This window comes from Rhinatrema bivittatum, chromosome 9 (genome assembly GCF_901001135.1).
Source record: "Rhinatrema bivittatum chromosome 9, aRhiBiv1.1, whole genome shotgun sequence".
Classification (NCBI taxonomy): Eukaryota; Metazoa; Chordata; class Amphibia; order Gymnophiona; family Rhinatrematidae; genus Rhinatrema; species Rhinatrema bivittatum.
The window spans coordinates 125,649,135-125,662,767 of NC_042623.1; the positions used below are offsets into that span (position 1 = coordinate 125,649,135).

At 42.5% G+C, this 13,633-nt stretch overlaps 1 protein-coding gene across 1 annotated transcript in view; it reads right to left on the minus strand.

Annotated features, from left to right (window-relative positions):
• The window catches only part of LOC115099390 (wee1-like protein kinase 2-A), a 108,535-nt gene that overhangs the window by 13,747 nt on the left and 81,155 nt on the right, over nt 1–13,633 (minus strand). The window contains exons 8-10 of the mRNA XM_029617002.1: nt 12,991–13,089; nt 3,440–3,525; nt 597–767 (exon numbers count right to left, since the gene is read on the minus strand). Of these exons, the coding sequence (XP_029472862.1) occupies nt 597–767; nt 3,440–3,525; nt 12,991–13,089 (356 nt within the window). The remainder of the gene's footprint in view (nt 1–596; nt 768–3,439; nt 3,526–12,990; nt 13,090–13,633) is intronic.

Genomic DNA, 13,633 nt, shown 5'->3' on the forward strand with positions numbered 1-13,633 from the left:
CCCAGTGGTTGTGAAAATGGCACTGCAGCACATGAAATACAAAACATACACACAACAATAATCCCCTCACCTCTAATATTTTAACACTGAAGTGATTTATAAAGTGCAGTGCAGATACCTTTGTTACAGTGTCTGCTCCACCATCCTAACTTCATAAATTAATCCACAACTGGAATATACTACATTAATATTAAATGCTAACACCCACTCTCTCCCCACCCCACCCACAGCCATGCACCTGATAATGGCAGGTAACATTTCATCAGAACACTACCAGTGAGGCGCAATTGTGAAACTACACAGTTTATCCAACTGTGCCCAGAATACTACTGTAAATGTTTCAGCAGCACACACCAAGAAATAGTAATATATTCACGGCACATGCATTTTAAATACTCAACAGTACTTATACGACTGGAAAAGAAAACCCAAGCTTTTCTGGGAAGTAATATATCTGGTCAATACTGCGGTATATGAAGTAGTTTCAAAAAGGAAGTCAAAGCTTAAGGAGAGAATTACCTACCCTTTTCCCACACCATATTTCCCCCTTGCACTACAGTACTCAGCCAGTCACTTGCTCATTCGGTGGTACTGACCTTCAGCAGATCATAGAATGCATCCGAGATTTTCTGCGGGATTGCAGGCAGGTTACCACGGCGGATATTGTGCCATCCATCATCGTTACGAGGCAGTGGATCTGCTCCTGCTGCCAAGACAATCGTTAATCCAAGGGCAAAAATATCTGCCTTAGGCAAGTGGTAGAAATCCTTCCAGAGAAGAGAGAAACAGAGGCCAGTCATTTGCATCACTGCAATCCTGCCCTGCAAACCACGCGAATGACTAAATGGTAGGGATGTGCAGCAGGGACGGATACATTCGATTCGGTATTCGTCGGGACCCAAATCAGTTACATCCGTTTTCGGGGGACCCCAATTCGTCCATTAGTTACATATGGTATTCGTTTCCCATTAAAGTTAAAAAAAAAACAAAAAAAACCAAAAAACCACACCCCACCCCCCATCCCAACCCTTTAAATTTAATTAACTATGACCCCCCCCCCCCCCAAGACTTGCCAAAAGTCCCTGGTGGTCCAGCGGGGGTCCTGGAGCATTCTCCTGCACTCAGGCCGTCGGCTGCCGATATTCAAAATGGCACCAATAGCCTTTGCCCTTACTATGTCTCAGGGGCTACTGGTGCCATTGGTCGGCCCCTGTCACATGGTAGGACATTGCTCCTACCATGTGACAGGCACCGGTAGCCCCTGTGACATAGTAAGGGCAAAGGCTAACTGTGCCATTTTGAATACCGGCAGTCGACAGCCCGAGTGCAGGAGATCGCTCCAGGACCCCCACTGGACCACCAGGGACTTTTGGCAAGTCTTGGGGGTGTCAGGAGGGTGGGGGTTTTATTCGTTAGTGATACATTGCTTTCATGGGGGTTCGCCATATGTTTCGGAACCACACGAATGCAACGAATAGGGACCTATACGTTGCAGATTGCGCATTCGTTCAAAACGAATGCACATCCATACTAAATAGAAAGTCATTAAACTCTGGTGCAGAGAGCTACCGATATCAGTCTGCGGTGTAGACAGCTACTACCTTGGGCCCTACATCGTATTATGAAGCTTCTTTAAAATGTTTATCTGGCTCTGCCACCATTTCTTTTCAGAGCACTGAAGGCTAGTTGCAGAAGAAACTACCTGCCAGACATAAAGGCTGGCACACGTTCAGTGTCACCAAGGAAAGCCAGCTGAAGTGGAGGAAGGTTATTAAAAAAAGGAAAAAAAAAAAGGTCTGAATAAGATCAAGAAGGGGGCAAAGCTAAAAAGTCAACAAATCAAATTGAAAAACATAGCTAGCACTGCTGTTTTATTAAGTCTTATACCTAGGTTCCCTTTAACTCAGCAGTTGTTACAGGAGGCTCTCAATAGTTCTAGTTCCTCTCATTCAAGGAGGATCCCATGAAGTTTCAGTAATTAAATTTTTAAAGCCATCTCTGAAGTGGATAGCTTGGCAGCATATTTCTAGCACCTGCATTACTTGAAAGCTTCCAAACAGATGATCAAATGATATCACACAATTAGTTGGGTGAATTTTGGTCCAGGAATGGATTAAAAAAAAAAAAAAAGGTTTGGGAGTCAGTCCCCCACAGGAGAGTTTTAAACTATTTCTTCAGAACCCTTCTGTAGTCCTGTCACAAAATGTGAGATTAGGGGCTCCTGAAGGCAGTGGTGCGCTGTCTAATTTCTGATGAGGTCCGTATTGCGACCTTGTAAATATAAGCTGAGTAGACTGCTAGGGAGGAGCATGATGAAATACAGCATACCTGAGAAAAAGCAGAAGAGTGCATCCTTTTGTGCTTGTTCCTGATAACATTATGGGGGTTCCCAGTTTAAATTTTAGTTATTCTGGGCCTACAAAGCCCCTAGGAGGAATACAAGATAGCTATGCAAGAATTATCCACCACATGGGCGTCTCACCATTTCAACCAAGGGATGGAGAAGAAATATATTACTAGAATTTCCAGAAGGACATGGTCAAGGCAACTAACATAGTGGGGTTCAAAAGAGGACTGGACAGTTAATAGCCATGTAGACTTGGGTAAGACAGCTTTTATTCCTGGGAGCATGATACAAGAAATAGATCAACTATTGGGGATCTGCTGGGTACATGTGCCCTGGACTGGCAACCATTGGGGACAGAATGCTGGGCTCAGTGGACCCTGGTCTGACCCAGCATGGCATTTCTTTATGAGAATTAGAGCTGGAATAAGCTTATGGGAGTAGGAACTGAAGCCCAACCAGGTGGCAAATCTTAATTCTTGCTGCAAGGCTAGGTCTATATTTATTTGATTTATATTCCACTTTTTGGCACTTCAAAGAAGATTACGTTCAGGTACTGTAGGTTATTATTGCTTGTATTTTCTAACCAGATATCTAAGCTTGCAGCTGTGAAATTGTGTCAGTGTAAGAATCTAACTATATTGGGGTGCCTATGGAATTAGATTGTGTAAAGATTTTTGGACTTTTTTGAAACCACAATCCCTAAGCAGGCAGAACTAACTACTCAGCAGACAAGTGTTCGCCAGAGTACAATACAGTTTTATTCTGGCTGAGGTTTTACTTTGTTTGTGAAGAATGAGAGGCTCTGTCTACAAAAGGGTCAGCCCTTTCCGGTGTAGGACATCGCCTTGGGAAGTCCACTACATCACCTGTCAGATCAGTGATAAGATTGGAAACCAGAAACTTGTTTCACTTACTTCCAAGTTTTAAAAACAAAAAAATCGCTATATTCCCAAATTCTCCAGGACGATGCTATTACAAGTTTACATCCCACTCACACAATACAAAATCTGCAGTTTGCAGTAGATCAAACCTAGTAAGCTAATAAAGGCATCCACTTCATGCAGTACCTTAAAGTTCAACTATCATTCATACCTCTTGAAGGATCTCATTGGCTAAAAAGCAGCTGTCTCCCTCTTCTACTTGAGGTTTGGAAATGGAGGTCACATGGCCAAGGTCCCCTAAGATGAGAGGCAGACAGCAGTTAACTACTTAGATTAAAGAACACTTGTCCACTTTTTTTTTTTTTTTGCAGAGGGGGTGGGAAAGTGGAGGACAGAGTTAGAGAGAGTCAAGGAAATTGGTTCCTTAAGCATTCAAGGTCTAGTTCCTGTAAGCTACACACACAATATAACAAAGCCTGCATATGAGACCAGAGCTAGTGTCACTTAATTAGGTCACTGCAACAGTTTCATCCTGTTCTGTTTCTTAAACAGCCATCCTATTTTTTTTTTTAAGAAGTTATCCACAAATAGCTGAGATCCTAAATTTAGGCCCTAAGTTAGGAACTTATTTTCAGCTTACAGTTAGGCTCCTAAATTAGGTGCCTCGTTCTGAAAATCAGTGCTAAGCTCCTAACTTTTCCCCACCCTAACCACCTCAGTAGCAATCCACATTTTAGATGCCTAGTGAAACTAGGCATCTAAATTTAGGGATTCAGCCCTAGTATATTTTCAAATAGGGACAATTTAAGAGCCTAAACCATTGGAACATTGGCCTCTAAAAATATTTTTAAAAGGAAAATTAGTCCATCATGCAATATGATGGACATTTCAGACAGGTCAATGACAAACACATCCAGTGCTCTCCCCTTGTACTGTATTAAGGAGTTTGGTTTTCAGCATGCTGGAAAATTTCTGTCTTTAGGCACCATGAGCCCAGTATTCAGTAAGCCAGCAAGCTTACAAGTTTTCCAGCTACAGATAGCCAGATAATTGTCCCCTAAATATCCCTGATTAAAAGTTATCCCGCTAATTATAGCCAGATAACTTTAAAACTAACCAGGCAGATTATGAATATACCGAAAACTCCTTAATCATGGGCCTCCCACCCTGATTCCCCTCTACCATTAATCTTGTCAGATATTCTGGACAGTTTCACTGATCGCTTACACTTCCAGAGCTATGCTAGAAGTACCCAGGAATGCATCATACTGTGATCCTGGGCAGCGACCGAGGTATTGGAAGGGTGAATAGGAAGGCGCAAGGGGAGGAGAAGGCCAGCAGAAATCTCACTGGATTTCCCTTTGGAAGGGTTTGGGGGGGGGGGGGGGGGGACACAGCCAGAAGTTAGTTTTGTTTTGTTTTTTTTAATAAGATTAATAGTGGTTGGGGGTAGGAATCTGGCTGGGAGGTCAGCAGTTATGATTTTTTTTTTTGTTTGTTTTTTTGTTGTTACTTATAGGCATGCCACTTAAATCGGATATATCTTTTGAAGTTAAAAGTAAGCCAGATAAATTTATTCCTCCCTGAAATGCCTTTTTTATCCAGCTAAACTCTAGCCAGACAAGTGGCTCAATATTCAAAAAGTTGCCATTTAGATAGATAACTTGTCTAAATGGCTTTGAATATTGCCCCCCTCCCCCAAGATTAGCAAGCGAACATTTAGGAAAGCAGGTATTACCTCTACAAAATATGTAAATCTCTTCAATTCTAATACTCTGGGGGTTTTTTAATGTAAAATTACAGACAAAAGTTACAATTGGGTAATATCATACATTAATTTGACCAAACTAATCAGACACTACACTGATCTTTATTCCTGCTATACAAAAATCATCCATATGAAATCAATGCAAAAAATTGTAATTTGCTAATCTAATACACAAATTCATGACATTTGAGTCTCTTCACCCTCATCCCCCTCCCCCCACCCACCCAGGACATTGCCAGCACTCTGGAGACAGACATGAAGTTTTAATAACTATTTTCAAAGTTATTTAATGGTTTTCACTGTCTTTTCCCTCGATCAATCATTTTCCTTCTTTCATTCCTTGTTTAATTTTCCATTCCGTCTTTTCAGTTAATTCATCCATTTTTATTCTTATATCTTGTTCTCTCTCCCCACCAACTTCTTTGCATGCCTTCCTCTTATTGCTTTTTGTTTCCTTTGCCTTTCACATAACATTTGCTCAGGTATTGTTTCCCTCTCCTTGCCACTTCATTTCCTCTTCCCGAGAATCCCTCACTGGATGGCTGATTTGACTAATCAGCTGGACTCTGATTTTACAGCTTGTTGTATGGTCCTGCCAGTTCACTCATGGCCAGAGAAAGCACTAGGTAGACTAGATGGCCACCTACAGTGCCACTGTTTTGGGGGTGGTGCGACGGTGGCAGGAGCACAGCAATTGCTCCTCCTGCTGGCACAGGCAGGAGGGAGGTAGAGCAGCAGCAGCATGGGCCCACAGCGGCCGGATGAAAGCGAAGCAATGCTGGGCTGCAGGCCCAGAAGCAGCAAATAGGAGTCGGAGCAGTGTGGGAGCCATGGCCCAAAGAAGAGCAGGAAGCAGAGCAGTGAGGGTGTGCCCAGGCTGAAGAAAGTTGCTGCCCTGTCTGCCAAAAAGAGAAGGCTGTTACGGGTTGTGTCTGCCAAGGGGGCAAGAGAGTGAGCATGTGTGTATGAGTGAGAGCAAGTATGTATGTGCGTCTGTGTAAGAGAAGAGAGTTTGTGCACGCACCCCCAACTCCTACCACTACCCTCCCCCCACCCACACACAAATCCACAATCTCAGAGTGACTGGAAACCAGGTGTTCCTAGGTACAGAGAGCAGGGAGTTTTTTTTATCTTTAGTTTTAGTCATTGGGTGTTTCATTTGTCTGCTGGCTTTGAAATATATTATTGGTATGTGGAAAAATTTTTAAAAATTGGATTGATGTCATTTTTATTTGCAGTAGTGTCTCTTGGACAAATATTTGGGGGGGGGGGGGAACAGGGTGGCAGACTAGATATAAAGGGGTGTAAGCCAAAGTGATATTTCATACATGGTACCTCAGACATATCATGGGCTGGGAGGGATCTCACCAATGTAGATCTTGAAGATTTAAGACTGCACATGGCACAAGGACTACACCCCTTAGGGGGATCATAGGTGGCAAAATAAAGAGTAAAAGTAAATCAGGTGAGGCATGCGTTGCAGTATGTGCTCATAGGCCCAGCAGCAGCCCCGTATGGGTTTTCTAGGTAACAGGAAACCAGTGAGGGTAGAAGAAATCCCACCAAAAACTCAGAATCTATGTAACAAGCCTACTGCCATAAAATGAACTTCCAAGACTCAACCAGCAACAACTCTATGGATGAAAAGGAAGCACTCAAAACATAGCACAGCCCTAGAACACCAATATATTTTCTAACGGAAAGACAGAACAAGCTGGACAGCTACAGATCGCTACAAAACACACTAGACAGTAGACACTAGTAAAATCTCCAACCTCTGTCACACATGCAGAACATGGACAAATTCTAACCAATAAGGAATCACAAATTAAAAAAAGATACATGTAAACAAAAACTAAACCAGAAATCCCATGAAGCCAGAATGATCTGCATGCAGTGCAACCATGGAGAAAGAAACCAAAATGCATTTCCTCCTATAGTCATGGATGGGAACTCTCAGGATTTCACCCTGAAACTCGAGGAATTTGCATCAGTTGCAGGGTCTCAGGGGAAACACTAGAAATCTCAGGGCCTGGCCCAAGATGGCGGTGTAGCAAGACAAACTGACACATTGTTCCTGCCTTTGGTCATTTACCTTGAGAGATCTATGCCGCATTCAGCGAGGAAGCGCAGAGCCAGGGAGCGCTTAGCCTCGGAAGCACTCCCAACTTTCTTTGGTAGGACCTATGGACACCCATGTCTGGTGTGGATCCAAAGCCAGTGAGGGAAGCTCGCAGACTGCCGGATGGGGGTGGAAGTAGAGCCCAAAGATGGTATTGAGCTGCTGGCATCTTTTTCCCCCGGCAGAGAGGACACTGCCCGCTAACCCCGCCAAGACAAGGACGCTCCCTACATAAGGAGACCAGGGGAAACCTAAATGGTTAACCCCCGGTGTGCCTCTGCCGGAGCCCGTGTGGTTGGGGCAGGAAGACTCGGCTCAAAGTGAGATCTCTGGGGCTTGCAGGGGGAAGGCCTAGTGGAGCTGCAGAACCGGAGGCCGGAGAGGTAACAGCTGAGAACTCTGTTTCAGGCAGCTGACCTGGTAAGGCCTCAACTTTATTCTTTAGAAACGCTATGGGAAGCAATAAACAATGTCAACAAGAATATGATACTACAATTGCATATTATTACAGATAATGTTAAAAAAGTTTGAACAACGGATGAATGATGTGGCAATGAAGTTTTGAAATCGAAGGAGAAAGTGGATTCTGTTAAAGTGAATTTAGAGAGTAATGCAAATATTCAACAAATGTTTATTAAAGAAAATCAACAATTGCAGATGAAGTTGGAAAACATGGAAAATCAGCTGAGAGGGAGAAATTTGAGGTGTATAAATTTTCCTAAAGTGGCATATATTTCACCGAAAGACATCTGGAGAAGATGCTTAATGGAGATCTTGAAAATTCCTGAAGGTGCCTTGCCCATTATGGCGAAAGTATATTATATGCCCCCATTAAGGAGGAGAGAATCGGAAGAAGATAATATACAAGTCTTAACTCCAAAGGAACCCCCTAATTTGGATATTTCAGCAGTACTGGAGCGAACAGAAGAAAGTATGACAACACCTGCTACGTTAATAGTAGCTTTCCTATTAGAATCTGATAAAGAAAGGATTTTTAAGATATTTCTCACAGATCCGAAGTTTTCCTGAATCAAAAAAATCCAAATATTTCCAGATATATCTAGACAGACGCAAGAGAGGAGATGACGATTTTTATTGTTGAAGTCCAGAGTTCTCGAATTAGGTTCATTATTTGCTTTAAAATTTCCAAGCAAATGTTTAATAAAACACCAAAGGATATCATATTTGTTTTATCAACCTTCACAGTTAAACTGCTTTCCTGCTTAATAAAATTGGCTCTCAGTTTAGTTCCTCACCGGTCTCTGGCTAATAGCTCAGATCAGGTTGTTTATTTCCTCATGTTTCTTCTTGTTCTTAATGTAAATTTGCATTAATATTCTTAGAAATACTTTATTTCAAATTAGTTGGTCCGGGGCTCACCTTGTCACCTCCAACATTTCCTCTGTATCTGCTTGGTGACCGCACATCCTGTGCTAGGGTAACAGAATCCTAATCAGCTTCTCTTTCAAACTTGTGTGCAGCAGGGATCTTATGCTGGGAGAGCCCCTGGAGATTCTCCTTCCTCTGTGGGCCATATGGGAAGGATCTTCTTTCTTGCCAGTGCCTTTCCCTCCCTCGTGACACTCAGTAGATATAGAGAACATGCACGACTGCAAGCACACTCTCTACACCTACTACGTGCTGAAAGCAAGGGAAAAGCACCAAAGGCAGCTTCCAGAGGAGCCAGAAAGAAGCCTCAGCCATTTTTTGCTCTTCCTATATGGCATGCAGAAGAGGGAGGAGTGGATGTTAACTCTGAGTTAGCACTGTTTTGGTATGGGAGGTTTACTATATTGTAACTAATTCAATTTACACATGGCTTTCTGCCACATATTACAATAGACCTAATACCATATGCGTTCCAAGCGACTTTTGCAGGGTTTTCTAGTTGTCACTTCAGCAATGCACATAAATATAATGCATATGTTGGTGCAAGTGATATTTTTACCTCAGAAGACTACTTTAAAATATGCCCTTTCATGCAACACCTATTACAAATCTATTAGTTTTAATTGTGTGTGGGAAGGGCCAGGGTGGAAAAGGAGATAAACAAAGCTAATGAGGTTCACCTAATAGCCTCACACCAACTTTGAGCTTGCTGGCAAGTGCAGCCACGGTTTAATATATATATATTGGTAGTGTCAGGGACTAACACCACCAACAAGGCTCACATCCAGAAAAAGTTCTGACATTCTAGGCTCAAATTTAATAGTAAACCAAGAGATCCCAGGTTAAGATCTGCTTGCTTGAGATTCAGAAAAACCAGTCAGCCTTGGCTAACCACAAAGCGTCTGTTTGATGTGTACCCACTAAGAATGACAATTGGCACAGTGCACATAAAAAATGTTAGTGAGCCAAGATTTGGGCCCGAAGGCCTGCAATAGTGCAAGAACAGAGCTTATAGGGAAAGCACATTGTATGGACAGAATAATAAGATTGAAGCTGTGGTATATTCACAGTAAAAGCAAACAAAACCTAGACCTACATTTTGTCATTTATCATGAAAAAAAAAAATAGTGCACATGGAAGAATACCTCTCAGTATTTACATACTTAGTAAATTAATTGCAATGGCCAAGTTAAAACTTCATTAGATTGCCTTCAAATGCTATCCCTGGTTTTATTGAGCATAATATTTGAAATTAAATTCATGGTGCAGTGCACATAGTAAAACAGTACTTAAATTTATTTTCCTTTAATCTACTTTCTTTTCAGGCAGTTAAGTGCCCTACTGATCTTGGTCATATATTTTCCAGAGAAGAGGAGCTTTTATACTTAAAGAGAAAACAGTGAAGCTGTTTATTAAGATCTATGAAACAAAAATGCTGAACATTTCTACAGAAGAAAAAAAAACCAAAATGTGAACAGCATAAACCATGTTCTCTGTAGACAGCAGGATGAATTAGCCATGACACGTAGGTGACATCATCCAACACCACCAAATAAACCCTTTTACCTCCTAGATCTTTTGCTCTAATGAGCATGTGCAGAAATTCCTGCAAGGTCATTTCCTCAGGAGCCCCTCAGTCAATTTTAAAGTGAAGTCCAGGGAGGCAGGTAGAAGTCCAGGGAGGCAGGTGAAGTCCAGGGAGGCAGGTGAAGTCCAGGGAGGCAGGTGAAGTCCAGGGAGGCAGGTGAAGTCCAGGGTGGCAGGTGAAGTCCAGGGTGGCAGGTGAAGTCCAGGGTGAAGTCCAGGTGAAGTCCAGGGAGGCAGGTGAAGTCCAGGGAGGCAGGTGAAGTCCAGGGAGGCAGGTAGATATTTAGTATGGCCAAGGTCATTTCCTCAGGAGCCCCTCAGTCAATTTTAAAGTGAAGTCCAGGGAGGCAGGTGAAGTCCAGGGAGGCAGGTGAAGTCCAGGTGAAGTCCAGGGAGGCAGGTGAAGTCCAGGGAGGCAGGTAGATATTTAGTATGGCCAATTCATCCTGCTATCTACAGAAAACACCATTTACAATAAGCAAACTTGCTTTCTCTGTCAACAAGCAAGGTTATATTAGCCATGACACATGGGGAGTCCCAAGCTGAGGGTTGCAGCAGAGCATATAACTGAATAAGCAACCTGGATTTTTCTGTGGAGAGTAGAATATTGAATGAACAGGTTATACAAAAAACTGCTTGTCCAACTGTACTGTCACTTTTTGATCAATTTTCCAGATAGTAATGGGACATGAAGGTGTGCCCAGACTACCAAGTTGCAATTTTGAAGATGTCTTCACTAGATGCTGCTCAGAGATGAGCCACTCATGTAGCCATGGCTTTCACTTGAATCTTGATAGTGTCTAGTCTGCTAGGGCGTAAAAAAAGTGTAATACAATCTTGTAGCCAATTGGACAATCTTTGTTTGGCAACTACTATGCCCAATTAGGATCATAAGAGACAAATAGTTGCAAGGTCCAACGATCTGGCTACATTTTTTCTGCAAAGCAAGAATCCTTATCCAAGTACCTTACCCAACTTTTCCAGACATCTGCAACAAGAGGTCCTCAGATGAAGACATGTTTCAGAGGCTCAGGTAGAAGGTTGGAGGGGATTCCTGTTAAATCCTCCTCAGATCCTAGAAGGGAACACTAATCCAAGACCCCAGTGATGAAATAAGTGGCTGAGAATGGATTTTTGGTCACCTAGGAGGGGCGTATTCCTGGTGGACATCCTCTGAATGGCTGGACTCCATTGCAAGTGAATGTTGAGGACTACAACTATCTCTCAGGGGTTCTGATGGCATAACCATCCAGTCAAGGGTAACTGAATTCCTCCTTGCAGGAGTAAATCTGATATCCTGGATAGGAAGGGCTGAAGTGTACCCTCCTAGTCCTTAGCCACCAGAGAGGTAAAGAAAGTCTTCACCAATTCTGCCACTTGATCTAAGGACTTGTGTGTCCTCTAGCCCTTCTTGCACATCCTCTGGACTTTATAAAAGTTGTACTGGGGGCTGGTTAGAAATTAAGGACACAATGGAGCAAATGGGATCTGGTGTGTCCAGATATATATCTTACTCCAATAACTTTGATAGGGATATTGCTCTAGAAATTAGTAGAGGTAAGTGAGATGCAGTCACTTACTCTGATGCATGAGGTGTCAAGCCCCAATATGTTGGTGGTGTCAGAGTTATAGGCGGTGCTGGGGCTCAATGTGCTGAAGAATGGTGCATCAGCTACATCAGTGGCATAGAGACTCTATGCTTTTTCGGCACTAGTTGTGCTACTGTCTCTCAAGAATAGCACTTTTAGTAGGGCCTGAGGTTTGTAAATACTTCTGTTTACTTGACCCTGAGGCCCCAGCCTGCTCCAGTGAGGTGGGAAAATTTTCTCGAGATGCTCCTACTCAACTTGGCACTTTGGAACATGAAGAGACTGCTCCAGGAGGAGAACCAGCTGCAGCTCTTTAAAAAGACTTATGCAGGTCCTCCATTTTCCAGGCCCTGGACCTCTTTCTCGCAGAAAGAGGAAGTCAAGCAACAATATTTGCAAAAATTAAGAGAAGCTAGGAACATAGTCAGAAATTCAAAAGTTCAAATAAAAGAAAGATAGCAAATACAGTAAAGCGGGGGAGCGAGACTCTTCTTAAAAAAAAATTATACTAATGATATCAATCAAGTTAAAACAGAAGGTACATTTCCCAGATGATGCTTGGATGAAAAAAAAAGGCTGAGGGGCTCACAAGGCAACACCCATACAGGAACTCCTGCACATGCTCAGTAGAGCAAAAGCTCTCTAAGCTAAGAAAGAAGGGTCTATTTGGTGTCATCAGATCACTCCCGTTTCATGGATAATTCAGCCATTTTTCTCAATAGAGAACATTACTTAAATGAAATTATTTTTAAAACATTAGAACGGGCAAGGTTTTAGGGAAGCTATACATGTATTAATTCCTGCATCTGCCTAGAAAACTATGAACCTAAAGTTAGTGTTTATACAGACTAGTACCCTTAGCAGTTCCTGGTTCACATACATCCCCCCCCCCATGTTGGCAAGAAACACAAAGCTTAGCACTGCCATTTTTTGGCAGGGGAGGCCCCAGGGCCTATGAATGACCATACACACACACAAACTCTGAGAAGGACGGAAGCAGTTAAACAAAGGAAAGAAGGTGGAAGAGATGGTGTGCCTGGTTCAAGAGCCATAAGTGCAAGGTTTGCTGAAATATTCAGTTCCTAAAAAAGAGGATGTCTTTGAAGGTAGCCAGTAGAGAGACAGAGAAACTGTAGAATGCAGCTTGCCACTTTCTCAATGGCCATAAACCCCCTTTCCCCTTTCCCCCCCCCCCCCCCCAATACCAGTTTCTCTTCCCTAATTTTATAAATCTCACTTTGTCTAGTTGACCTGCCCCTTCTAAGAGACATTACACACATTGTTTCCTCAATAAATTAAACACTCACCAATTTTATATATCACTGAGGTGGAGATGTCATCTTCATCATCACTCTCATTTTTACTGGCACTGTTGTCTATCAACTTCTGACAGATAAAGACATTACCTATAAATACAAAGACACTTCTAGCATCACCATATCTATCATTAATGGCCTACAAACACACAGGAGAGGACACCTGTATTGACAAGTGTCTTTTTAGGGCACACCCACGCCAGCATAGCCTCCAAATCTAGATGGTGTACCACTGCCACATCTGAACTGTAGATCTAACAATTGTCTCTTGTAACAACCGCTTCAGGAAAAATACTTGCTTGGGCTAAAAATTATATCCATATCTCTACTGAAGTTTTGTCCTACAATGGAGGATCAAAAAAAAAACCAAAACACTGGCTCACCCCTACCTCTTCAATTTCTTTAGGTGCTTTCATATGTTGGCATTTCAGGAGAGAGCCTACCACTTCCAAGTCCAGGCTGCAAACATACATGCCAGGCAGTATAAATGCTGCTACATTATTGAAGTCTTGGCAAGGTTAATCAAAGCCAATTTTAAAGTGCATGCTCTGAGCTCTCTGAACATTTCCAAGATTCTGAGGCTACAGAAATCTGCATGTATTTACTGCACCGATATTTGCTGAATAATCTATTA